Source organism: Papilio xuthus, unplaced genomic scaffold (genome assembly GCF_000836235.2).
Source record: "Papilio xuthus unplaced genomic scaffold, Pxut_1.1 DF829567.1, whole genome shotgun sequence".
Taxonomy (NCBI): domain Eukaryota; kingdom Metazoa; phylum Arthropoda; class Insecta; order Lepidoptera; family Papilionidae; genus Papilio; species Papilio xuthus.
The window spans coordinates 72,214-99,383 of record NW_013529082.1 but is presented as its reverse complement, the minus strand read 5'-3'; the positions used below and the strand labels follow the sequence as shown (position 1 = coordinate 99,383).

At 44.1% G+C, this 27,170-nt stretch overlaps 2 protein-coding genes across 2 annotated transcripts in view; one reads left to right on the top strand and one right to left on the bottom strand.

Annotated features, from left to right (window-relative positions):
• The window catches only part of ChAT (Choline acetyltransferase), a gene marked incomplete at its 5' end in the record, with an annotated part of 37,251 nt that extends 19,875 nt beyond the window's left edge, over positions 1 to 17,376 (top strand). Inside the window, 11 exons of the mRNA XM_013311045.1 lie at positions 3,078 to 3,172; positions 3,240 to 3,431; positions 13,743 to 13,915; positions 14,093 to 14,282; positions 14,572 to 14,749; positions 14,890 to 15,068; positions 15,286 to 15,512; positions 15,599 to 15,721; positions 15,893 to 16,085; positions 16,169 to 16,372; positions 16,510 to 17,376. Coding sequence (XP_013166499.1) covers positions 3,078 to 3,172; positions 3,240 to 3,431; positions 13,743 to 13,915; positions 14,093 to 14,282; positions 14,572 to 14,749; positions 14,890 to 15,068; positions 15,286 to 15,512; positions 15,599 to 15,721; positions 15,893 to 16,085; positions 16,169 to 16,372; positions 16,510 to 16,725 — 1,970 coding nt within the window. The remainder of the gene's footprint in view (positions 1 to 3,077; positions 3,173 to 3,239; positions 3,432 to 13,742; positions 13,916 to 14,092; positions 14,283 to 14,571; positions 14,750 to 14,889; positions 15,069 to 15,285; positions 15,513 to 15,598; positions 15,722 to 15,892; positions 16,086 to 16,168; positions 16,373 to 16,509) is intronic.
• Positions 17,377 to 20,571: 3,195 nt separating this feature from the next.
• Mekk1 (mitogen-activated protein kinase kinase kinase 4) overlaps positions 20,572 to 27,170 on the bottom strand; it is a 12,567-nt gene continuing 5,968 nt past the window's right edge. The window contains exons 12-31 of the mRNA XM_013311035.1: positions 27,149 to 27,168; positions 26,960 to 27,074; positions 26,671 to 26,868; positions 26,425 to 26,592; positions 26,122 to 26,291; positions 25,970 to 26,071; positions 25,734 to 25,875; positions 25,479 to 25,642; positions 25,100 to 25,322; positions 24,319 to 24,549; positions 23,796 to 23,995; positions 23,627 to 23,708; positions 23,440 to 23,538; positions 22,978 to 23,322; positions 22,717 to 22,884; positions 22,469 to 22,634; positions 22,249 to 22,371; positions 22,071 to 22,171; positions 21,794 to 21,973; positions 20,572 to 21,303 (exon numbers count right to left, since the gene is read on the bottom strand). Coding sequence (XP_013166489.1) covers positions 21,253 to 21,303; positions 21,794 to 21,973; positions 22,071 to 22,171; positions 22,249 to 22,371; positions 22,469 to 22,634; positions 22,717 to 22,884; positions 22,978 to 23,322; positions 23,440 to 23,538; positions 23,627 to 23,708; positions 23,796 to 23,995; positions 24,319 to 24,549; positions 25,100 to 25,322; positions 25,479 to 25,642; positions 25,734 to 25,875; positions 25,970 to 26,071; positions 26,122 to 26,291; positions 26,425 to 26,592; positions 26,671 to 26,868; positions 26,960 to 27,074; positions 27,149 to 27,168 — 3,048 coding nt within the window. The 3' untranslated portion in view covers positions 20,572 to 21,252. The remainder of the gene's footprint in view (positions 21,304 to 21,793; positions 21,974 to 22,070; positions 22,172 to 22,248; positions 22,372 to 22,468; positions 22,635 to 22,716; positions 22,885 to 22,977; positions 23,323 to 23,439; positions 23,539 to 23,626; positions 23,709 to 23,795; positions 23,996 to 24,318; positions 24,550 to 25,099; positions 25,323 to 25,478; positions 25,643 to 25,733; positions 25,876 to 25,969; positions 26,072 to 26,121; positions 26,292 to 26,424; positions 26,593 to 26,670; positions 26,869 to 26,959; positions 27,075 to 27,148; positions 27,169 to 27,170) is intronic.

Genomic DNA, 27,170 nt, shown 5'->3' with positions numbered 1-27,170 from the left:
GGTGGCGGGGAAACGAGGCCGGGGGGCCGTGAGAATTTAACAAGCGGTGCCGCTCTTCATTCGAGATGCTAAATTTGTCCGCCCGCCGTGAGCCGGTTCACTTGAAGCACTAACGATACGGACGAAAACGAACCAAGGACCTGGGAAACTCTCCGCCCTACATCAATCAATATTAAAAATTTGTACTTAACGATGTCTTTATGTCATAGAATATATTAAATTTAAATTGATAAAAGATAAATATAACTATTTATAAAGACACAAAATAAAGTTATTATATGTCTAATAGTATTCGCAAGAGCGATCAAGATTATATTCAAAAATAAATAAATCAAGTGATGTACTTATTTCGCCTTAAACCATTCAAGGCGCTTTTCGAACTTGGCTAAGTTTTCGGGTGAGGTGAGAGTGTTTGCGAAGGCGCGTCGCCATGGCAACGGACGACCTTCAGCATACCACCTCGAGCTTCAGCTATGATCGATAAAGAAGGAATCCATCAAACGGTCACCAACAGAAGTGCCCTTGTAAGTAACAACAAATTTTTCAATAACCATTATTAATATTTAATTCATTAGAGACCATTTCAGTGCTTCACCCTTGTGCCACGAAAGACCGAACAAAGCTAACGTATGAAACGAAAAGGCGTAGCTGAGCTACACGCTTTTGTAGCTCGTCTACGACACTACTAACTTACCCGTGTAGTACTGCCGTGACATTCGAGATCGATCGCTTGCCTCGTGCGATATTGTAAAATTAAACACTTCACATTAGCTTTTTATAATAAATTTAATTTATTTTCCGTTTTGTTCAACTTACAGATGATAAATACAAATACAAACATAAACGATAAATATACTCCTTCATATTGAAAACATACTTTTGAATAATACTTCTAGGAATTATTATACATATTCGAAGTACACTAATTACATTATAAAACAATCTTTTACTGGAGACTTGCGCTTGTTATGTTTAGAAAAGCTAATAAAATGGTTTACGATTTAATTCCGTGTGTTATATTAGCAAAATTAATTAAGTTCCCCCTCCCTTCCGCGTCCATTTCCACTCCCCGCACTCGCCGTGCTCCACTTCAGACCGCTTATTTTAACTTCAAAGAAACAATTACATTAGCTCAGCAAATTTCTTCATAAATAATTAGCTGATATTATAAAATTCTCTAAGAATTTGTAATTAAACTGTAAGATAAAAATCTCTCACTAGTGTACCAACTATAAGTAAATTTGCCAAACTCCGACAACCCTTTGATGTATAAACTTCTTTTAACATGTTAACGTGTTTGTTAACGTTAGGGGAAGTAATCCGGCCTGTGGTGGCTGCGTGCTCGTTACGCTTCCGCCCGGGCCCGCGCTCGGGGCGCTCGGGGCGCTCGGGGTGCGGGACGCGGGGAGCGGGGAGCGGTGTGCGCGGGGGTATACCATAAGTTACAAAGTTATATTAACAGCTCGCTCTGAGGTTTGCCTCTATTTGATATACAGAAACTTTGTATTAAGTGCCGGAGATGTAAAGCATTTGTGTTTTCTCGGGTATTACAGTATGCAAGAGTTCATTATTTACTTCGCACACACACAATTGATTTTATCACGTGTTCTGGAATTCTGGAATAATAATAATAATATCTTGAACATTTACGGCATGTCATCTGTAAATTAATTTTGTACGAGACAATGTAACACGTCCTAGGTGAAGATGACGTATGTCAAGGATAAACCTATTCAACTACCATACACTCAACTGACATGAAATTAATGTTTAAAATTATATGACAACATGTATGTATGTATGTATGTGTGTGTGAGAGAGAGAACGGCGGCGCACCTGCCCGCGATCGATAGTGCGCACCTGCGCTGCCCGGCCGCACCGCGCCCCACCGCACACCCCCGCTCACCCCCGCACTCTACTGGAGGCTTTTCCAAGAACCGTAAAACACGTAAAAGCGATTTCTATCAAAAGTAATAATTGAAAGAGCTCGCCTTGTCACCACAATACGTGCTATATATTTGGGGCTCTACTTAATCCACGGGAAAGTTTACCTAGACATAAAAGCAAGTGTACAACAAAGCTACAAATCAAATTATAGCCCCCTCTGAAGCACACGTATGTACTAGGCAGACGGACGGACTGTAATTAGATTTGTGCGACGCCGCGGGCCGCGACTATGTTATTTTTGTCCACGCGGAGCTCAATTTCGAAAGCTTTTAGAGGTATGAACTCGTTTTCATATATTCTCGTGTCAATGAAATGAACTAATGTTGATTAAAAATGCCGAATAAATTGAAGTATCTCGATGAAAACTTACACTTTAACATAATATAATATGGTTGCATCCAGATTCTGGCAAGGAGAAATGGATTTGCTGGAGGAGGAGGAGGGGACGCATACAAAGGGTAGATCTTTATGTGCGTTTCCTCCACCGTCTATTAAAGGTAGACAACGTGTTTGCAATTTTTGATACCTATGGGCAAAGGCCGCCAATTCTGCGAATTCAGGTGGCTTGCTCGTTGCTCGTATGCCACCTTATACTAAATTTACAATGTAAAAAGTATTTTAATAATTTTATTTATTTGTACCTATAGATGTAATGGACATGGTAGGTCGCAGTGTAAGTACAGTAACAGAGTTGTATGTGAGGTGTAAATATGTAGTGCAGCATACAGCACAATGTATCGGGGATCGCGCCGCCACCCTCGTGTCTGTGAGTGCTCGCGTGTCGGAGCATGTCTGTGAGTCTCGGGGGAGCGCCATACTTGCTGCTACACCTGTACAGCGCTCTACATACAGGATTAAATAAAAAAACTTTTCACTTACAATAGTTTGTTAAACCTTTTTTGTAAATGCCAATAAATTTGATTTAGTTGATTATTAAGTTCGGTTTTATCTTCCAAAACATCATCTAATGTTTGTTTAACTGTGATTCTGTGATCTGTATCGAACAACTGATGTACCAAATAAGTTTCGAAAAATGACTCCTTTACTTTCGAACTTATACATATGAAGGTGAATTGCAACAAATTGCGTTGGTGGCAACACGGTGTACACATGAAGAAGATTTGTTCCAGCATGGGGAGAGTCGCTGCTTTCGCTGCCGCGGCGCTGGCTGGCCGCTGGCGTGCGGGCGGATGGCGAGGACGGCGCCGACCAAGAGGACTTCCAGGTAGGTGTAACGCCGCCCGCGCCCCCTACGCCCTCGATGTCCCTCTCACCGCGTTCTTCTCCACCAGAATTTGCAGTTGCCGAAGCTGCCGGTGCCGGAGCTGCAAGCGACAATGACCACGTACCTTGAGTACGCGGCCGTGCTCGTGCCTCCGCCGCAGCTAGCACAGACGCGAGCGCTCGTGCAGGAGTTCCTGGCGGACCAAGGTCCCAGGCTGCAGGAGGTGCTACTTGAGCGGCACAAGGAAATGGATAACTGGGTCAGTGTCAACACACACTATTTTCTGTAGAATTTTTGACACACATTAAATTTAACAAAAGTTTCATTAATACAAATATTATAGTTCAATATAAACAGAAACACGAAAAAGTTATTGAGAATAAGAAGGTACCATAAAGAAAATATTGCTTGGTTTAAGCTACAAATCGTTGCTTATCTACGATACAACTTTTTATATGTAACGCGGCAAACGTTATATTTTTACGTTACTAAAAAATGTAACATTTAAAGCTGTTATAAAGATTCAATAACAAAACTAAAAAATTTTACAATAAGAGCAAGGTCTTACTTGCTCTCGAACATATTGAAGTAGGTAATTGGTTGGTAATATAGCGCTGCTTATCAGCGCTCTGCAAACATCTCCTATTGTACAATTCCACAAACAATAACATCTGGCGGCGCGTTGTTTGCGCGAGGCAATCGCGTGCTGCGGAAGCCAAAAGTCAACATGCTGCCGCGGAAAATAAAAAATTTCTTGCTCAATAATGAGCTTCAAAATTAAAGCGTTGCTTCCGTTGGTGCTGATATGTTGCGGAGGAGTTCGCAATGAGCCGGGCGGCGGTGGAGGTGGAGGCGGAGGTGGCGACGGGGGCGCTGACGACGTGGCTGCTCAGGACAGCGCGCTGCTCACACATTTCCTGAAAACCATCGATGCGGCGAGCGACGAGGATGATTTAATAAATGTCACTTCTACAATTCTCAATAACTTATGTGCCTGTATACGTGACTCTCTGCATGCGAAGCAGCTAAATGTTGTAAATAACAATGTTGTCGTGTCCGTGCCCGAGGCGCCAGGCGAGGAGGACCTCGATCAATACAAGGGCATATACGAGAGGACCTGCCACGATCTGCCGCTACAACAGTCCGATGTTACGCTGCCTCGGCTCATAGGATATATCGCAAAATGTTCTCGATTCGATTTTGTGCGAAAGTATGAAGAATATTTTATGGACAATCAGTTAAAATCGAAATTTAAAAAGATAATGTATGACATATTGATAAAATCTAAAGATCGTCATAAATATGAAATTAAAAAGTATAATTTATATGAGAAGCCGCAGACATTCGACAGGAACGCGATGAGGTCTGTTATCATTATTATTACTTTGAATTTATCTAAACCTTTTAGAGCAAAAACTGAATCGAGTGCCGTGAGGCTGAGCGAGGTAGACGCAGCGCTCGAGGACAAGGGCAACATCTACGTTGACTTCATCGACCCCGCCTACGACCCCAAGCACACCAAGATATCGAGCGCAAAGAATGTATCTTACTGTAATTTGAAATCTGTGCTCACTGTTTTATTGGAAAGTGAAAAAAATAATCTAATAAAAACATTTAAACTCATAAGAAAAGGTGGAACTATAAAAGTGTACACGAGTCTATCGACAAATTACGCCTACGAGCAATACAGTGACATCTGTTGTTATATAAACAATACAAATAGCTATTGTAAAACTTCACTGAATGATCTGAATCCTGAAGAAAATAAATTAAATAAAGGTGAACACACGGAGCAGGTTAATAAACTCAAAGAAACGGTTTCTAAAATTAAAACCTTGATTCAAATATATAACAAAAAGCTGATCCGTAGACAAGGGAAGAGCGAGACGATGAGAACTGAGAAGGTCCAAATTACAAATAATAAAAATCATTATTACTCTAATCTAGTGGTCGACCATAAAAACCAATCTACTAACTATTCGAACCAACATTTTACTTATCATTACAAAAAGTTTATGAGTTCTAAACTTAATAAAATTCCTAAAATTGAAAAAAGTATAGCAATTAATAATAGTTTCTATGAAACAAGCAAAACAACAATCGATTCACAATTAAATAGCGAGAGAAGAAGAGAAGACTTCATGAATGTAACAAATAATGAAATATCAAATGCAGCAGAAGCAGAAAAAATCTATTTGAAAGTCTGTAACTATGACATGTTGTCTAATACTACCATTAAATATTTCTCTCCATATAACTATATCTTATCAAACAATACAATACTAAATAATACTACATGTCCGCCGGTTCCCCTGCAAGCGCCTACTGAACCGAAATCGAGTGACAATTCTTGGACACTTACACCCATACAAGCGTACACATCTAATTATGTAGAATATACGGGAAAAAGAACAGAGAACGAAGTCAAATTACAACGCAATGAAACAGATTTAACAGAGTCTCTTGTTTACAACAGAAATAACGAAGAAACGACAAATATAATAACATATAGTCGTAAGACGAATACTTCAAGAAGTGAAATATTCAGAACGACGAAAAAGCTTGATAAAACTTTTACAAAAATCTATGCTTCAGAACTAACAGATCGAACATTTTTAAAATCAATACAACATACTTCACCACTCAACGATCTTAATGAAGTTAATTATGTATCCCTCATGATGAACTCCCTGACTGCGACTAAAACAACAAAACGATGGACAACACCAAATGTAACATTTATCACGTTGCAAGAATCAAATCGATTCAGTTCATCAGAAAATTCTCGAGTCACTGCGTCTTATCCGTCTTCTGTATCAACACCGAAGCCAATTAAGCAAATTCATAGCTTGAAAAAGAATTCCATTAGAACACGTGTCATTCTACCTACTCCTTATAATAATGTAACTAAAAGTGAATGGGTTAAAAGTTCAACCGAACCAACAACTTCTATCAAGAATGGTTTGCGAAATAGAACCCAAGCGTTGAGTAAAAAATCGCAATTACCTAAAAGCCTTATTAAAGAAATTTACCAAAAGAAGTCACCAATACCGAATGCTTCACAAAACAAAGTGATTCAATCTCAAGAAAGTAAAATAACATGGTTAAATGATGCTTTAGTAACAGTTGGCTCAATGAAAAATATGAACAAAAGGAACACCAGTTATATTGAAGGTATTACAACATCCCTCTTGAACAACATTAAAACTAACAATCGCTTCCACTTACAAACTAGTACCGAACTACCAACCAGTCCTATTTCTTTTAAAAAAGTACACCAACAATCACATACAGCAACAGTATATTTCCTGCAAACTGCAAATCCTACAATACAAACATACACAACTCCTACACTAAATGTTCACAAGGACATAAACACGAGCATCTCCTCTCCAATACCAACAGTATTGTATTCGGAAACCATTTCTTCGACGTCAAGCTTTTTTAAAAACTACACTAAAAGTATAACAAACGCTACGCATGGAAATATTAATGGCATTTTAACTTCTCAAAGCAATCAAACAAGGATATTGCACAGCAACAGGGAAAAATATAACAATTCCCTTAGTGTTCAAAATGTTACAGAAACTGCTGCCACTCCACAAACACCGACTTTGTTTCCTTCGGAGCCCGTTGCTTCGACGTCTAGCTACTTTACTCAGTACAAGAAAAGTTACACCAAATCTATATTTAGGCACCTTGCTAATGACAGCAAATCTCGGAAGAATCAAACCAAACCACTGACCCCCTATAGCGAAAAATTTACACATTCCAAAACAACAGAACCAACAAAAACCTCAACGTTATATATCCTTCGTACTAACTATGATCCTTCAAATATAACATTACATAATGACAAAGTAACTGCATCGCTCAGAGTGGAATATTTTACGGAATCAGCTGTGTCTCCACAAATACCAAAATTTTTACACTCGGTGCCTAATACTTCTACATCTAGTTCTTTTAAAAACGCCATAAGAAGTGACAGCAAACCTTTAGACAAAGAAAGTGACAAAAAATCTAATAACAATCAAGCAAAGACACTGACGGCTACAAGTGAACGATATTCTAAAATCTATAAAACTGCAGAGAGAAAGAAAACAAAGTCAGTGATGTATTCGCCAACACCGAGATCAATAGACGTGCAAAACCAAATTCACAACAAACTCCCGACTACAACACAAAAGGGTAAGTCAGATGCAAAATCTAATAACAATTATTTGACGAAAATAACTCATCAAGAATATGTTAGTTCAAGTACTTGGAACTCTCAAGTTTATTATCAAAACAAAATGAACAATATTACAAGTAACGAAACATTTACCAAAGATAGTTTTTATGAATACACACCATTTAACGTGGAAGAAACAAAATCCAATTCAAGTAATATTTCGCGAATTACAACATCAATGTTTAAAGACAGGTATTTCAACATAAATGGTAACAAAGACTACCTAATTCATACTGACAGAGTGAATAGCGAAAGTAAATCCAATTGGCCTTTGTTTGAGCAACAAATGAACACCGCATCTTTACAGAAAGTTGATAAAATAAAGAACAAGTTTACAACTGAGGCAATGGTAAATAAAACGAAAGGTATAGAAAGAGATATAACGCCTAAACACGTTAACACCAAAATGTCTTTTGAAAATTACAATGAAATAAAACAAGTGGAAACAAGAAATACGCCCGCTGTTTCTGATGACTATACTCCTCCGTATAATTTAATAAAAGTGCCATCCACTCCTCAACAGCGGCTAAAATCAAAGGGAATACCGATACGAATAAGCTCAGTTGACAGACAATCGGACGAACTTCATGTCGGCGGTGATTCAACATTTTTAAAATCAACAAACAGAATGAAATCAAATAAAAAAACCACTACCTTAAAGCTACAAAGTAAAAACACAATTGATATATCTGCTTTAGTACAAACACCGACTGTGTCTAAATTAAAATTAACTCGAGTTATTGATATTGTAGATCACACCCGACGTCACATCGACCTAAGTTCACGACAACAACTTCAACATGGTACAACATATGCAGCGACCAAAACAAATAATATGGATACGTATGGAGTGGGTGAAATTCCTATTAACAAAAGCAAAACCAAGAATGGTTCGACTGCAAATTTTCCAACGTATTTTAAAGCCACTAAACGTGCAAATCGTATTTATGATAACTTTTTTAAAATAACACAGTCAACTAATTCTATTGCAGATTTAAAAATGATATATCAAAATGAGAGTTATGACAAAAAAGGTATTGAAAGAAGAACTTCAAATAATGTAAACACTGAAAAAATATCCAAAGACTTATATCCAAGGCAAATCACGAAAAGTACATTTGCAATTTCGAACAAAAATAAAACAGGTGCAAATAATAAGAAAATTATATTTTATAGCTCTTCAAAAACAAGTGCACGTCAGAATCAAATTCAAGAAATCGCTGCAAAGGCAAAGAACGAAAAGGATATTAAACACATACATACAACTGCATCTAAAATGCAAACAAAACTATTCCGATACAAAGAAGAAAATAATACCCCAAGTGGAGTTTTCAACAATATATCATATCCATATCCGATGTTACTAGAATCGGATAATTCACTTTTGTCAGAATTAAATGAAGTTGTTTTAACAACTCAGCCAATACAAAATAATACTACGTTAAGTGTAGAGCCTCATCTCACCGGCGAAAGGGTGTTGGACTCAACATCATACACGAGCCCCCGAGGCCGAGTCTTGATAACGCTCATCCCGACAATTTCAAATAAAGGGTCTTCAATGCAAAATAAGGATGAAACCACAACAAAAGACATTCAGATTCCAAGCCATGAACAAAGCTCAAATAATTTAAGAAATCACGTACAATATTCAAATCTAACCCATTCGACACAAATAAAAAAATCCGACACAGCGACAACAAATACGCTTGTAAATTACAAGCAAACTGTTTCTAAGAAAGAGAAGAATGCCGGCAAATCAGTGACATCAAAGAAATTCTCTGTAGCACCGACTACACAAATAAAAACGATGAAATCTATTAAGTCATCTATTAGCACAACAAAATATTCAACAGATTTTAAAGATACGGGCAACATAGTCAAAGTAATGTTACAGAACGCGAGTACATCTGGACAAACTTTAGCAATTGACACATACAAACATGTGAAATATTCCAATGACTCATTGGATTTGGGTCCATCGAAGACTGAAAATGTAGTATTGAATAGTACTGAAATTAAAACATTTTCGTATGCGTCTCATGAAAAAAAGACAACAAAAATTTCAGTACCGTTTATTCAGAACCCGATTACAGTTGATTCACCAAAGAAAATTATGATATCCGAGTACAATGGTATGGCCAATGAGCTGACTAATCAACCGAATGTATTTAAATCGTCAATACTCACTGACAAGATCAAAGATATGGAAAACGAAATCATGCAAACAATTGCACACCATTCGAATGAGGTTTTATTGGATAACTTAACGTCGTATAGCAAACATAATAAAAGTGTTGATACTAACGGTACCAAGGTATTGGTAATAAATATATCACGTTTAAATAAAACCTCATTTGCCAGTCCAGATTTAACAAAAACGATATTAAGTAATGTTAGCAATATACAATTGCAGCATTCCTTGCATAAAACCACCAACTCTCTGATAGATTTAACGACAAAATCAGCCTACTTTCAAGAGTTAAAAGAAAAATTAAAAAACACAAAATTGCCAACTCAAAATACGAGCATTCAGTCGACGTATTTTAATGACAAGATAAAAGAAAATTATAATTCAAATGATAGCATATCATATATCAATTTGAACGCTAATAAGACGATTTCAGAACTATATGGTCAAATTCAACGAATGCAAACGAATGAAACAAAATTTACGGCTATCAATGTCTCGGACGGCAAGTTAACCTCGTGGATGGACAATGTTTCGAGAATCGACAAAATTGAAAAGGTATACAAAGCTCATGACGATGAGTTTAAAACGTTGGTTTATTTCAAATCACAGGTTAATAGTACTGCAACTGTTCAAACTTATCCATCGAAAGGCAATCAGCAAAACGCTGTACACGAGAGCTATGAAGGCACTTTAAAAGATTTTACCGCGAGCCATCCGCCTAACGTGAGTGGTCAACAAATACTTAACTCTATTGAAATAAATAACAATTCTATTGCAGGTAAAAATACCGACAATGTAAATAATACTTTATCAACAAAAAATAATCTGACAAACACGGAAAACCCTCCTTTTTCAAAACTGACACAATATCTTTCTGACCAATTGAAAACATTAAGAACTAATGAGAAATTTGTTAAAGATATACATGACACAACACCGTACCAAAATGAAGAATTCTATGAAGTGGCAAACGAATTAAATGGTACCGAGGAACCTGAAGCGGCAACATCCAGAACAACTTCTCTAAATAACAACACACATTTCACGGACAATTTTAGATCAAATTCATTAAACACTACACCTAATATGAAAATGTCACCCAATAACATAAATAACCACAATGACAATCTTACACATTTTAGCAATAGGAGTGCACATAATATAGATTCCGTGTTTCGTGTGAGCTCGCCTTTATTGCAAAACACACGATCTTTAGATTCTTATGATAACAATACATACAGACAGTACACAGAAAGCCTGAGTTTGATATTAAGTTCAGTTGCTCCTCCTCCACTAGGAGATTCTAGTGAGACAGATAGTGAAACTACCACCGCCAAGAATTATAACGAATCCCTACAAAATATAGCTCAAACATTATCAAATATGCTTAAGAATAGTACAAACAACAATTCAATAGAAGACGGAATAATATTTACAAACAATGGTAAAAATGATTTAAACAAAACGAATACCATGTGCAAGGGGCCTCTGATAATTGCTAGCAACGTTATTCTTTTAACAAATCCTGAAAGCTGTGGCAATCCAAGTAAAATAAAAGGCACAGGAAATATGCGCTTTCCTTTGATAATTCTCACAAATTCATCAAACCCTACAATGAACATGAATCTGAAAAAAACAAATAAATCAATAATAAATATGGACCCCATGACAGTTTATAACATATTGATAGAAAATGCTGATAAAATCGTAAAAGAACCAAATCAGTATTTGCGCATAAACGACTTTAGTGAAACACCTTTGGAAGCGATAAATAGTGGACTCGGTCATGATATAAACACTTCGAGTACTAATACAGATACACGCATCGATAATTACCTTGAAGTGGACAATAAAACAATGCAAGCAATTGCTCAGTCTATTAACAAAACTAAGAAACGCAACGATAGTGAAATGCCGCAGAGCGCAGAAACCATCGCTACCTCCGCCTCACACTCGCACGATGCAAACTCGAACAGTACTAAAACAAACGAGGTGACAAGTACAGACAATGACTTATCCTTAGCTCCGGATACTGATGATTCGACAAAATTATTTACAAATCCAATTACTGAAATTAACTACTCGAGCTTTACTCGCCAATACGGAGTTTTACATAATTTGAAAACAGATACAACAACATTTGGAAATACGTACGGAACCGTCCCTTATAATGCATATTATTTGCGCGGTGAAAATCAACAAAATGAAAATAAAGTTTATTCAGAAAATAAAATGAGAGAGTATTCAAATGACTTGAAACAAAACAAACAAAGTGAAGGTTCTGGAAACACGAAACAGAATAAAATAAATAACATGGAAATGATTCCCGATGACTTGCAATTGAACCCTCATATTAATTTATCAATACAAAAAAATAATTTAACAAAATTATCGAATCCATTTAAAATGGTTGCAAATAAAGACGAAGCAAACCCTCATTCATCCGCTGCGCTCAACAACCATCCGAATATATTTCATCCATATAATAAAAAACCGAATCAAGTTATGGAAACAAAAGAAAAAACAAATGTGAACTCAAACAACAATCGCGGAGCAACAACAAGAACAATAATGAAACATGTGACCGATACGACCAAAGGAAACAAAATTATTAAGTACAACTCGTACCAGCCGGCGTCACACGTCTCCGACGTCTCCTTGGACTCCAACATGCAGCTCCTTTTCAACATCAATTCTAACAATAGGAAAGCGCTGTCCAATACAGAGATAAGTTTGTTTAAAAAGTTTAATCACCAAACAACCGATTTCAAAAATATTTTTAAACTAGGAAGAAAAGACGATGACGACGATCAGTTTATACTAAAATATAACCGCAGATATAAAACAATCACGGAAAAACTGAAAACGGCATCCACTGCAGGCGTTGAGAGACAAAACGAGTCGCGAACATCCGCGCAGCAAGTAGCAAATCATTTAATCAATTTTACGCGAAAGCAAAGAACATTCTTTACTATAAATACAAAAGATTTCTTTTCGCAAAGACGTTTTTACTCGAAGGATGTTTTTAAAGATTTGTCGAAAGCCCGACGCGTCCCTTTCGTTTTGCAATACCCGGCGACGCCGCGCGCCACGCACGTCGTGCTAAGGCCCGTGTTCAGGAATTACGGCGTTGTCAACGTGCGGCAGGAGCAAAAGGTCGCCGCCCCGCCCAATGCCAGGAGAGATGCCACACAATATGAGAAACAATTGAAAGATGATGAAAAATCAAAGTTAACTCTGTGGCAAGACAAAATTGTTTCCTTTCAAAATCTATTGCTGGACGAGTTGAAATCAAACGTACTGGAAAAACCGGAGGCCGCGGCGCCGGCCACCGAGCGCGGCCTCTTCGATGGTCTATACAACTACGATGATTTGCACGCTCCGGCGAAAATTAAAAAATATTATTTAAAATATCTCTCCGGCGCTAATAACAACAAGATTGCCAAGAATCGGGAGGTTTACCGGAAAACGCTCGATCCAAAAAACTTCAAGAACACTTCGACGACAACGGAAAGTTCCAGCAAAAGATCGAGGAGGACCATTTTCTTTCTCAGTCCTACTGTGCCTTACAATAGATACTTTTAAAATATTGTGTGTTTAAGTTAACATTTTAATATATTTTCAAACCAAAATCTTCTTCTTATTTCTACATACAGTGTTTATAACATATTGCAGCTGGATACATTCGGCGAGCACGTTTTTTTTAATAAAATAAAGAAAAAACATTCAGCCAAAACCTTAAGCCCTTTAAATTTTTTTTAATGATGCGAAACATTTCCCGTTAAATCGACCCACAATCTTAGCCATGAATTCACAGCAGAGTTGAGCATATGTAATATGTAACGCTCCTTCATGGCTCGATGGCCCTGATGACTCTAAAATGTTGAAGTAAACTGAAAATGTTACAACGGGATACGCGATTTATTTTGCCCGCGACTCCGTTTGCAAGGAGTTTAAAAAATCTAGTAATTAATATAGTCTATACCACCCGGGTGTAGCGCAGCATCCCAACCTATTCAATGGAAACCAATATATAATCCAATCATTCTTCATTATAAGATTAGACTACACAAGCAAGTAAGTAATAAATCTACCGGAGTGAGGATACGAATAACAAAAATATCACTCAATAAAAGTGGTGCGAGCAGGTGACAGACTGGTGGCTGGATGACATGTACCTGAAGGTGCGGCTGCCGCTGCCCATCAACTCTAGCCCCGGCATGATCTTTCCGCGGCGGCGCTTCACTAAACTGGAGGAGGTTGCCGAGCTGGGCGCGCTGCTGGTGGATGACCTGCTCGACTACAAGGAGATGCTTGACAGGTGCCCTATACACTCCCACTACCTCGCTGCTTCCTCGCCTTTAGCTCCACTACGAAATCCTAATATTCAATATCGACGTCGAATAATAATTTATCATATTGACATTTGCGTTCGAAACAGAGACAGCCCGCGATGTGGTCGAAATTATGCGAGCTGTGTGTGTGTGTGTGTGTGCAGGGGCGAGCTGCCGCTGGAGCGCGCCACGAGCCGTGAGAAGGGCCAGCCGCTTTGCATGCAGCAGTTCTACCGGCTGCTGGGCGTGTGCCGACTGCCCGAGGCGGGACGCGACCGCCTGCACCTGCCGCCGCCTTCGCCGCCGCACGCCTACGACGAGGAGGAACTCATCATAGTCGCTTGTAGAAATTATGTACGCCTCAATAATATAAAATGAGTACAGTTTAGCAGTGGTAGAGCTCGCAACCACAATATTTGAAAAGACAGACGTGAAGTGAAAGTAATTCCATGTTTTTTTGCTTTCATTTACCCTTACGCTTTTAAAATTGGAATGCGAGTAGAGGTGACCGCTTGGTCTTTTCGAACGAACAACAACTTAAACTTATTAAAAATAGTAACGTTTATTTCGAAAATAAAAATGGAAGAAAATATCAGCATAAATAAAATTGAGGCAGGTATAAATTATATAAATAACACATTAGTTCTACCCGGTGCGCGTGCGGTGCGGCGCGCGTGGCCGTCGGGCGCCGGGCGAAATCCGAGCACAGCTTCTGCACGCCATGGTGGAGGCGGGGGGCGCGCCCGCCGCGCCTCGCCTCGGCCTGCTCACCGCGCTGCCCCGCGACATCTGGGCCGCTGCCCGCTTGCAGCTTGATAAAGGTACCTATAACAACAGCAGAACTCATTTACTATAACCCCCTTCTTTTTTAATTCAGCTGATAAAGCCTGTCGCGTCGGTTGCCAAGAATGCGGTCAAAATGTTTTGCGTGAAACGGCATGAATGCGTTATCTCGCCGCAGAGCCGCAGAACCGGGCTAATCTGGAGCAGATATCGCGCGCGCTGTGCGTGCTGTGCGTGGATGAGGCGGGCGGCGATCGTGCGGGCGCAGACCCCGACACCGCCGCCATGCTGCGCGCCATGCACGGCGCAGGCTCGCAGTACCACTCCGCCAACCGCTGGTTCGACAAGACCGTGCAGGTACATCTACAGAAAATACGTTCAAGATAGCTGCACCAAAAAAGCTCATTGAAAACAAATACTTATGTAAAAATATGAACGCTATTAAAACCTTAGAATTCATTATTTTAAACCACGTAAAATATTTTAGAACACGAGCTCGAACGTTCCGAAAATTTGAAAGAAAGTACCAAATGATTACAACAATTTAACATGCTTTGAATAACGTGGTGGGCAGCTGATCATAGCATCGGACGGCATGGTGGGCATGTGCTACGAGCACAGTGCGGCCGAGGGCGTGGCCGTAGTGCGTCTGGCGGAGCGCGCGTTGGCCCGCGCCGCCGTCGCCCCGCGCCCCACGCCACCTGCTGCACCGCTCGCTGATCCGCTGCCCGCGCCCATGCGCTGGCAGCTCACGCCCGACCTCTGCCGGCTCATCGACCACGCCGCCGAGGATCTCGACCGGTGAGTCGCGCACACACCGCACATTCAAGCTGCACTGTCGCTTGTCGTGGTTAGATCTTATGAAACCGCTCTGACAATGTCCGCAGGCAAATCGAGGACCTGGACTTCGTGGTGTACACGTACGAGGGCTACGGGCGCGAGTTCATGAAGTCCTGCCGCACCAGCCCCGACGTCTACATACAGCTAGCGCTCCAGTACACATATTTCAAGTAAATCTCTTGTTTTTATTATTAACTTATATACAATGATTAGGTGAAGGTTAACAAAGGTGATATATATGCATTTAGTTTATAACTTTATAACTTAACGTATATACGTTATAACATGACTGTGAATGTTGCAAATATGTAGTTGTGTATACATAGTGTGTGTGTGCCCAGGCTGCACGGGAGGTTAGTGTCGACGTACGAGTCGGCGTCGCTGCGGCGCTTCCGCGGCGGCCGCGTCGACAACATCAGGTCGGCCCACGCAGCCGCGCGCGCCTGGGCGCAGGCCATGTGTCAGCCGCCGGCTCGCGATCACCCCGCGCCCGAGCCCGACCCCGCCCGCAAGGTCTCCTTCGACCTGCACGGAGTGAGCATCACGAAACCTCTTCTTTAAGTTTTATAAGGTATAATAAATACACATGTGTAAATATAACCCGATTCCGGCAACAGGAGCAGAAGAAGCTCCAGCTATTCGAGGAAGCGGCACGGAAGCAGACGGCCGTAATGGAGGACAATATCCTCGGCCGCGGTATTGACAACCACCTGCTCGGACTGCGCGAGGCGGCGCGTGAAGCCGGTGCCGGCGCCCTACCGCCGCTCTTCACCGATCCCACCTACAAGCAGATGATGGAGTTCAAGCTCAGCACCAGTCAGGTACCGCCCCCTCTCCAATACCTACGATCCGTACGCATCATCATTGGCCTTTAAATGTTTCCACAACTGCTTGTCGGAGCTACATTTTGAGCATTTTGATTTTGATACTATGCTCTGACGGGGGTTTCATTGTGCAGGTGGCGACAACAACTGAGGGCACATGCATGGGGTACGGCGCGGTGGTGCCCGACGGCTACGGTTGCAGTTACAATCCAAAGAAGGACAGCGTCATCTTCTGTATCGCGTCGTTTCGCTCTTCGCGCGACACCAGCACGGCCGGCTTCCGGCGCGCGCTGCAGGAGGCGCTTGACGACATACGTCGCATGTTCCTCGATACGAGCCCCCGCCACTAGGCCACGCTGCCTCTTATACCGTTGTAGTCTCCCTTCTATTGCATTTACATATTTAAAAAATAATTTAAAAACTCGAAATGTATACATATCAACAATTTTAAGACTTTTAATATATTTCGCTATGGCGTGTTAGCAGATAAAGTCTCTTAAGAGCTGTGCGGCGGAGCGGACCTCAGCGGCGGCGGCGCAGTGGCGCTTCGTGCCCGATAGTATCTTTATACAAAAGGCTTTATACTCTTAATAGATACCGTCTATACACATATCAGTAGAATTAAGTAAATTGTTATTATACATACACGTAGTTGTTGAATGTCGTATTGTTAGTCAATTCTGGGTGTTAGAGTAGTGTTTACAATCATAGAGTTATTATAGTTCTATGGTCAGTACTTCGATACGAGTACTATAGTCACTCAGCGACTAACTTTTAGTGTAATGAAAACTAAGTATATTAAGTTAATAACTTGGCCAAAAAGTTAGACGAATGCTGGCCATCGTTGGCCGTTGTTGTAGTTGCAAATTGTCGTTTCGTCTCAATTTATCCTCACCGGATATTGTTTATTTATACTATTGTTATAATTGTAGTATTGAATAAGTTATTCAATCCTATAGGACTTTTATAAAAACTTGTGATGCCAATTAACTCGGCACTATTATCATTAGATGAACTATTATATTATATATATATATATATATATTAGTTAAACCTATCCGCATAATGTAATGCACAATTTGTCTTTGTGTAAGTCAATATAATTGTACTTAAATATTTTAATTAAGAATATGTTTGCGAAGAGCTTTTGTCCGACGGAAACTTGTTAGCAATTTCTTTGTATACATTTGTTGTATTTCTTTTGAATTCTATCAACAGCGATTTTAAATCGAATGGTTTTATACAATCACGCGATTACCAAGAAACGACTTAAATATTTATAAAGTTTTAAAATATTGTTTAGAATACATTAGTTTAACTTACGATGTATGAAAGATATATTTGAAATTCCTAGTTGCGTTGTTTGAGTCGTTGCAATTATAACTTGCGAATGCAGTATATAAAGTATTGTTCATATTGTCTTTGTAGTCAGTGACATCGACTCGATAATATTTAACTTTTATTATTCTGCAAACATCGCTTAAATTATATTATTTTTGTCGTAGCTTTCTTTATATCTGTAACAGCAGTAGCATAAAGTAGATGTAAGGAAACTTGAACATATCAAAGTGTCGAGCTGTCATCTGTCATGTGTCACATCACATGGCCATGGCCAAGAATATCGATAACATATCAAAGTTAATTATAACATATGTAGGAGACATAGGTGATAAGTGTGTGTAGCGTTCCCCTGCTCTGCCTGGGACTAGTAAGCCGACTGATACTCCTGTCTCTTAGAGCAAGCTTATCTATATTGTTGTATATCAGTTTATATTAATGTTAAGATTTGTCTTTTACACTCACTCTAGTTTAAATAAAATTGAATCCTACAGAGTTAAATGTTTGAAAAATATAATGTTGATTTATTTTAAAGTCAATTATTTTATTGGCGTTTGTTAAACAAATATATATATACATGTTATACTATTCTATTCAATTTATTGCTATGAATATTACGAGCAAAATATTTAAAATATAGATATAATGAAAATTAGCGCAATTGCAAAAGTATTTCCTTCGAATTTTTAAGATATATATGAAACTAGATTAAATTATTCCTTCTGTTACTTACAATGTATTTAATTATATTCATTTAAAACTATTTTTAGAAACAAATGTTACACAATTTATAAAAACATATGGCAGAGATACCAGCGCCTTCTTGTACAGAGCTGGTCTACAGCTACAGGTTGCATCACACCATTCTAAATGTTAACATCAAAATGTATTGACTTTTTACATCTACTCAATTCTGTATATTTTTATGTTTAATAATTGTAATGCACATAGTCTATTTTAAGTAAATAAATGTTGTCTACTTCGTATTCGTCCTCTGCCGGCGTCAGCTGTTGCTGTGGTCGTCGCCAACTTGTGCTGCCCCCACCCGCAGCCGTCGCTACTATACATATCAATGGTATCTGTGTTAACTCGATGTTAGTCTCAATAAATAAATAAAAAGTAAAACCTGTATTTTGTACTAGATTTCACCTTCGAGAGTCGCCTCAACTTGAAGTCTACTATATTTTTGTAAGTTTCTCTTGCGGGAAGAAGTGCCGGCTTCCCAATCCCTCTTCTCTACAACTCACCTTTGTACTCGGTTCACTTCCCTGCCGATGGCAGGATGATGGAGTTGCGGATGTGTCCGGGCGGCAGCAGTGATATAAGAGGAGCAGATTTTGGTCTCTCTTTGAAATAATTTACCAAGGACTAATGTTAAAAAGAAACAACAAGATATAAATATATAAGACATTTATTTCACTGCGGATACAAAATACGATTCAGCTGCTACAATATATCGAGTGAGAGTGAGAGTGCGAGTGCGAGTGCGGTGATCTGCAGCTGCCGCCGACGCTTGGAGCTGGTAAAATGTTACGGAACCAGGTTCACTTTATTGATTATATCAATGGACTAAAATTAACTGTCTGTACAAATCCTTGTGGCAAAAGTCCAGCACTCCAGCACTCCAGCACTCCAGCACTCGAGCCCTCCAGGCCGCAATATACACTTACGTAATAATTTCTCATGTTATATCACAACAATGTAGGGAATGTTTGTGTTGTAACATGTTACAATATAAAACATGTATGTCTTCACTTTCTGCACGCACACACACGCACACACACACACACGCGCACTACATGCATTCCAAGAGTTACATGTTTCGAACATTAATTTCTTTGAATCCTCAATAAAGTTGTATTCATATTTCCACCATAAAAGATTATTTAATTTGTAAATACTCGTACTTCATACAATATATGAAATAGATCAATAGTTTGATTTGTTTCATTTAACACAAGATATTCACTCGGTATCGTCTTATACCATCCTGTGACACAATAGCTCCAGACTCTCCACTCACATAACTTATATGATTTTTTTTAAATAAAGTTGCTTTGTGCCGACACATCGTCACATATTTATAACAATATAATAAATTGCTACATTAGTATTTAATAGAATACATTCACATCATCATTACTCAAATACTTGCTAAAACATGCGCATTTGTACGCATGTAGCGTTACGCATCATCAATGTGCCACTTGTGAGAGTCAGCGCCCTCGCCAACACCCTACAGCCAACACCCTACAGCTCGGCAGACATTTTAAACAACATACTTTAATTATTACCTACACGACTTTGACTTTGTAAAACATTTATAAAATACAAATTAAATTGTCACTCTTATTATCTAAGGCCAAGTTCCCCCCCCCACCCCTCGCCTCCCCCCTTCACATCACTTTAGTGAGGTTATTTAAATTTCACTAGAGGTCTGCAGTTGCCCGAAATATAATTATAATTCGATTATAATTCACAATCAAATATATTTTTTTAAATAAAAATATCTTTCTGCGTTCCTTCACATTAACTATAACCCTGTTAAATTGCATGTTCATTATTTCGTTAATTTCTTTAAAAAGGTATACAAAGTTTTCGCTTGACGTATTAATATATAGATAAAGAGTAGGTAAGTTGCACGGATCTAATACTATATACATATATATACTACTCAAAACAAAATGGCCACTAGTTTATTTGCATTAAGTACACTTTAGTAAACTGAAAGTAACTGATTAGTAGCATCACGTTGATATTACAAACTCCTTGGTGTTTGACCTCTTTCATGTTGGTGTTCGTGTTCCTAAGTTGAAAAGTATTGGCTATCATTTAAAAAAAAATAATAGGATGTTTCGATATGTTTTTCTTCAATTGTCTTCTTATTTTGATTATTTTAGGAAAAAAGTTTTACTTTCAAATTTAAATTGATTCATTTATCATCTCGCCTTAATCATAACACCAGTACGAAGGTACATGGATACAATTACACCAACCAGAGTCATAACTATGATTCAAGGAGGACGTTTTCTGGGCGTTACGTGGGCTTGCAGTTGTTTTTTTCTCGAAGAGCTGTCCAAAATGTATGGAAGCGCTTCCAAGAGACCGGCAGTCAGTGTTGCCAGAAGACCTGGTTCAGGCAGAGTTCGTGTAACAACGGCGCATGAGGATCGGTACGTTCAACTAAGTGCTCGTCGTAATCATACAGTAACTGTCCGTTAGTTACAACACCACCTACTGCTGACAACGTGTACCTAACCTAAATAGTTAGCCTATATTATATAACCAACACAATATAATATCTTTATTGTTTTCATGGTACAGCATAAAATCTTAGTGGCCCTTATTTTGTTTTGAGTAGTATATATACCTAGCTACGTGTATTTATGTGGAAGTGGTGTCGCAGGGCGCAGGGCCAGGGCGCAGAGCGCAGGGCCAGGGCCAGGGCGCAGAGCGCAGGGCCAGGGCCAGGGCGCAGGGCGCAGGGCGCAGGGCGTAGGGCGGAGAGCCAGGGCGCAGGGCGGAGGGCCTGGGCGCGGTCACGCCATGAGGTAGGCGGGCTCGCACCTGCAGTCCTCGTCCGCCTTCACCTACAAGCCGGGCATCACCCGCCACATCACAACATCTATCTAGTCCAAGCGACGCTCAGTGTAACGATAAAACATCTCGCAGCCGTCATCGGCTCGCTCATGTCCCCCACTGAGGGGATCAGACTCTACCCAAGTCACGAGTCACCACGCCGGTCCAGTGCGGGTTGCATCACGATGGTTTTCTTCACCGTAAGAACTTAGGATAAATGAAATTCGTAAATCGAGAACGGAATCGCACATGGACGTATAAATTTCGGTCCCTTCAGTACTGTAGCACGAACTGAAGTTTGTATTGATGAAAGTGTGCAATGCACGCGACTGTCACCTGTCATCTGTCACCTGTCATCTGTCATCTGTCACCTGTCATCTGTCACTAAGATAAACATTAAATGAAGGCAAAATGTTTCTTTTCGTCGCAGAATAAACTAACTATAACCGGGCAATGATAAATGGTAGTGTTGAGTGGTGGGGATGGGGAAGGAGTACGCACCAGCAGGAAGTGGTGCAGCGCGAGGTCTGCGGCGCGCGGGCGCAGGTCGGGGTCGTGCGTGAGGCAGCGCGCGCAGAAGTCGCGCCCCTCCGGAGACAGCGCGTCCGGCAGCGCGGGCCCTCCCCCCATGCCCACCACGAACATTATCTGGTAGTTGCTGTCGTACTCCGGGAACGGCCGCTGCGCAAACGCAAACCATCTGATACATCTGCGAGGCGGGACTCATGCGTCAGAGAGCGGGCAGGAGAGGGCAGGAGAGGGCAGGAGTGCGCCATACCTTGCCCGAGGCCATCTCGGTGACGACGCAGCCCAGCGACCACACGTCGGCGGCGCGCCCGTGACCCGAGGACTTCATGAACACCTCGGGCGCCATGTACGCTGCGCACGAGCACACGACACGCGGTTACAACATGCGGGTTAGCAACACGGCACGCAACATGTGGACCAGACATTACCCTGAGTGCCGACGAAGCCCTGCAGCTCGCCGGGCGCGGTGGTGTTGGCGCGGATCTTGACGGCGCACCCGAAGTCGCCCAGCTTCAGGCAGTGCCCCTCGTTCGTCAGGAAGATGTTGCCGCCTGACAACACATGGTGTACGTCAAACCACACCTTCCAGTGCGAGCACCGGGGCGTGCCCGGGCGTGCCTGGGCGTGCCGGGTGGGGCGGACACTCACTCTTGATGTCCCGGTGGGCGATGCCGCGCGAGTGCAGCTCCGCCACGGCGCTCACCAGCTGCTTGGTGTAACGGCGCACGGTGGGCTCGGCAAGCGCGCCGGACGCCCCCACCAGCGCCTCCAGCGAGCCCTCCACACACAGCTCCATGAACAGCAGCATCTCCTCCTGCCGGCAGAGTGTGGTTGCCGTTACGCGGGGTGTGGGGTGTGGGGTGTGGGGTGTGGGGTGCGGGGTGCGGGGTACTCACGCGGTGCAGCTCGCAGCCGTAGTAGCGCACGAGGTGGGGGTGCAGCACGCCCTCGAGCACGCGCAGCTCGTTGGCGGCCCGCTGCAGCGCGCGCCGGTCGCCCGCGCCCACGCTCAGCTCCTTCATGGCCAGCAGCTGCCCGCTCTCCGTGTTCACCACCGTGTACACCTGGGCGCGGCCGACTCAATATGTCACCTTACAATATTCGATATTCCACGGAACTCCGAATAAAAAAAAAATCAAAGCGAAACGATAACAGACCTTCCCGAAGGTGCCGGCGCCTATCTTGAGGCCGCGCTGCCACTTGAAGGTGAGCTGGCGCAGCTTGGGCTCGTAGGTGGGCACGAGCGCCGGCAGCGCGCGCCCCACCAGCCGCCGCTCGCGCAGCGCCGCATCCCGCGCCGCGTCCAGCCGCCACACCGCCTCGCGCACGCGCCGCGCCACCGCCACCGCCCCGCACTCTACTGCGGCGGACCCCTCACCGGCGTGCTCGATGTTTACGAACGAGGGCGGCTCCGAGTCCACCAGGGGGCTGGCCGGCGCGGAACCCTCATGGCCGGAGGGGCTGGCGGGGCTGGCCTCGCCGCTCCCGGCTGGAAGTGGACTCTGAAAAAATGACGTAAAAATAGAACGTGAGGCACGGGGCGGGGCGGAGTGGGGCGGAGTGGGGCGGAGTGGGGCGGAGTGGGGCGGAGCGGGGCAAGCGGCGGGGGCCGGTCTCACCTGCAGGCGGCGGCGGGGGCGGCGCGGGGGCTCGGCCTGCGCGGGCGGTCGCGAGCCGATCACGTGCGAGATGCACCCGTCCATCAGCTGCTTCAACTCCTGTGCACCACACATTAATTATTCCATCACGTTTCGGATCATTCACTAGGAGGAGATCGCGAGCGGCGGAAAGCGAGGGAGCGCGTACCTCGAACTCGTCGTCGCTCAGGTGCCGGGTGTTCCACGGGTCGCAGGCCAGCATCAGGAACTCCAGGCCCTGACTCGCCCACCTGTAACGTCACGTCCGACCATCAGTTTAATATTACGTGACGACACCTTCGAATGCGCAGAGCCAGCGGAGGCGAGAGACGCCCGACCTGGGGCGCAGACCGCGGCCGCGCTCGCACCGCTCCACCACGAAGCGCATCCAGCAGCGCGCGAACTGGATGACGGCGCGGGCCACCTGCGCCGCCCACGCCTCCTCGCCCGCACCCTCCGCCTCCCCCTCCTCCGCCTCCTCCTCCTCCGCCTCCACCTGCCGCCCTCCCGATAGCAAATATTCTAAATCGTCCCCTTCCTGTAACAGTTTCAGTATGCAAATCAGTTTAATCATGAAACTCGTCGCAGTTGTGAACCGTTCATTGACCGATCACGACGTATCCACCTCGCCAGTATTCATTTGGATACGAAACACAGCAAATTTTTTAATTATGAAATAAAGCATACTATCGATTCTAGTATTTCTGCATCGCGCGCAACGACCTTGTAGAATTGTTTGTCGTTTTAAACTTCTTGCTTTACATAAATATTGTAATTAACGATAAAACTTGACAAATCTATGCAAAAACAGCGGCTTGTTTTTGTTAGAAATTAAGTAGATTTCAGTCGTAGGCAATTTACTCGATCGGCTGCAGCGGCGGCGGACTCTGACGCGCTTTCGAACGGTCGGCAGTCGAACGCGCCCTCCTCCGTGACGCTCTCGGCGCGGGCAAAGCGCGCGGCACGCCCACGCCCACCGCCCACCGCGCCCGCCGCGCCCGCCGCGCCCGCCGCGCCCACCGCGCCCACCGCGCCCACCGCCGCGCCCGCACCGCCAGACTCGTTGGCCAGCCGGTGCAACTCCTTGTGTACCTGTCGAATATCAAACACATAGCTGAACAACAATACGAGCTGAACGCAAAGTGTCCCACATGGAAAGGCCACACTGACATTGAAGCGATCACCGGCCCCGCGCCCCGAGTCGCACATTATACTTAATATTTATGCTTACACGTTTGTTCCCAGGGAATCCACAATCTGTCATGCGATCGGGGCGCTATTGATGGCGTTTTTACAGATATCGAATTATTTAACAATCACCGGACAAAAACCTGACTTATGCACAACTCAAACACATTAACAAGGAAGATGGCGGCTGCACTGCGCGCCGCCGCACACTACAAGCTACACATACACACAACACTCGCCGGCGATACACTACGCATCATACTGCCGCCTCCTCGTGTGCCCGACACCCCATCCCCGTCCCCGTCCCCGTACGATTACTTTTATAAGAAACAAATTGTTAGCGGACGTATAAAAATCGAAACACAATCTATTTAAGCACAACGAGGCAACACCACGGAGCTTAAATGTCCGGACACGCGAACACAGGCGTGCTGCAGTCGCGCATCCCGCATACCAAGGGAGAGTAGCACTCGTTTATAATGACGGTGCCGGGGCGAGGGCGCGGCGGGTGCGCGGGGGGCGCGCGTGCAGGCTGCAGCGAGGCGGGGCGCGAGCGTCCACCCGGCCCGCTCGGGGTGGGGGGCGGCGCCGCCAGCCGGCACAGCTCGCGGTGCAGCTGCGGACACACACCGCCCTTAGCCCGGGCCCGCACCGAATCGCCGCTGAAGCAGCTACGGCTACAATTTAGCGGACTCGCACACTGAGGTCTGGTCTACGAGTCTGGCAGAGATGCGAACTCTGCATATCTTGTTGTAGTCGATGTGACTAGTGCGTGTGGTGTGCGTGGTCTGTGTGGTGGTCGTGGACCGTGCGGTGGGGTGGGCGTGATGTACGCGGTTGTCACCTCGAAGCCGAGTTTGTAGCCCTGCAGCAGCAGCTCGCGCACGCGCGCCGCGGTGCCGTCCGCGGGTTCGGCCTCCACCACCGCGCTGCCGCTGTGCTCCAGGATGTTCTCCGTGTGCCGCACCAGGCAGTCTCGCAGACGCATCAGGCTCTCCTGCGGCCGGAAAAAGCATATTTTCGTACACTAGTGACCACATGCAAATGGTATAATAATTCCAATGTTGTTATTCGTTTGAAAGACTGACGTATAGCGGTGCGCGCAGGGCGCGGTGGCGGCGCGGCAGGCGGGCGGCGAGCGCGCGGGCCGCCTGCGCAGCTTGCAGCACGGCCTCGCGCTCGCCCGCGTACACCTGCTGCGCGGCGCGGCACAGCGCGAACACCGTGTACCTGCGCACGCACCGCTCGCTTTGTTACCAATTTTACGAAACGACAAGATATATTTCAATTTAAATGGAAAATATTTATATAAAGAGCGGAGCACCTGGGCCCCTCGGGCTCCGCGGCGGTGTTCACGTGCGCCAGGTCCGCGAACTTGTCGTCGAAGCGGCGCACCAGCCGGTGCAGCTGCCGGCACGCGATCTCCCTGCGCACAGGCAGACCCTGATGTTTATATATCTTACGTACCGCCATCACAACATTATGAGGGCGGGGAGGAGCGCAACGTACACGAAGGCGGGGGGTGCGGGGGCGGCGGCGCGGGGCGCGCGGGCGGCGAGGCGGGCGGCGAAGGCCCACTCTGCGGCGAGCTGGGCGCGCGGCATGGCCTCCGTGTCCGCGATCGTGCCCAGGTACGACAGGTATTGCTGCGGGACAACACATCATGCTGCAGTAAGTTAACGTAGAACTAGATTTATTGTTGACATATTTCCGAATTAACTCTAGTTGAACGTTCCCAGTTACGCGCAACCGTGGTGGCGGCGGGGAGGGGGGCGGCACCTGCATGGCGGTGTCGAGGCTGGAGTCGTAGGTGACCAGCAGCGTGCGCAGCTGGTCTTGCACGAGGTCGCGGGCCCGCACGCCGCGCAGCGCCGCCGCCGCGTGCCGCACGAACGCGCTGCGGATCTCCGTGGCGATGTCCAGCTCCTCCTTCAGCTCGTGGATCAGCTGCACGAGGAAGAACACGGCGGACGTCAACGTCGATCGTATGTAATGAAAGTATTGTGTCGCCGTCGCTCGGCTCACCTGCTTCACGGTGAGGCAGGAGGGGTTGGCGGGGCGCGTGTCGAGGCGCAGCGTGAGGATGTCGTGCACGGCCTCCATGCAGATGCAGTTGAGCAGGATGAAGTGGCTGCGGTACCACGGCAGCCGCATGGCCACGCTCTCCGGCGACCAGCAGCCGTAGCGACGCAGCTCGTACGTCTTCTCATCCGCGCCCGATTCCTAAATAAAAATCACGTTCGTATATTTTCCCCTCTAGATTCCTGAATCACTGGCCAGGATGACTGGAGGCGAGGCGAGGCGAGTCGCGTACCTCGGGCTCGAGCAGCGTGAGGTACACCTTCTGCAACATATGGTAGCTAATCTTGTGGATGAAAGCCATGCAGCGCCGCACCCCCTGTGTCTTCAGCAGCTCGTGGTGGTACTCTCTGCGGAGCGAAAGACCCGACGGTTAACTCGGACCCCGATGCGGCCGGTGCGGGGCGTGCGCGCGCAGACCGACCTGTAGGGGGGTACGCTGGCCT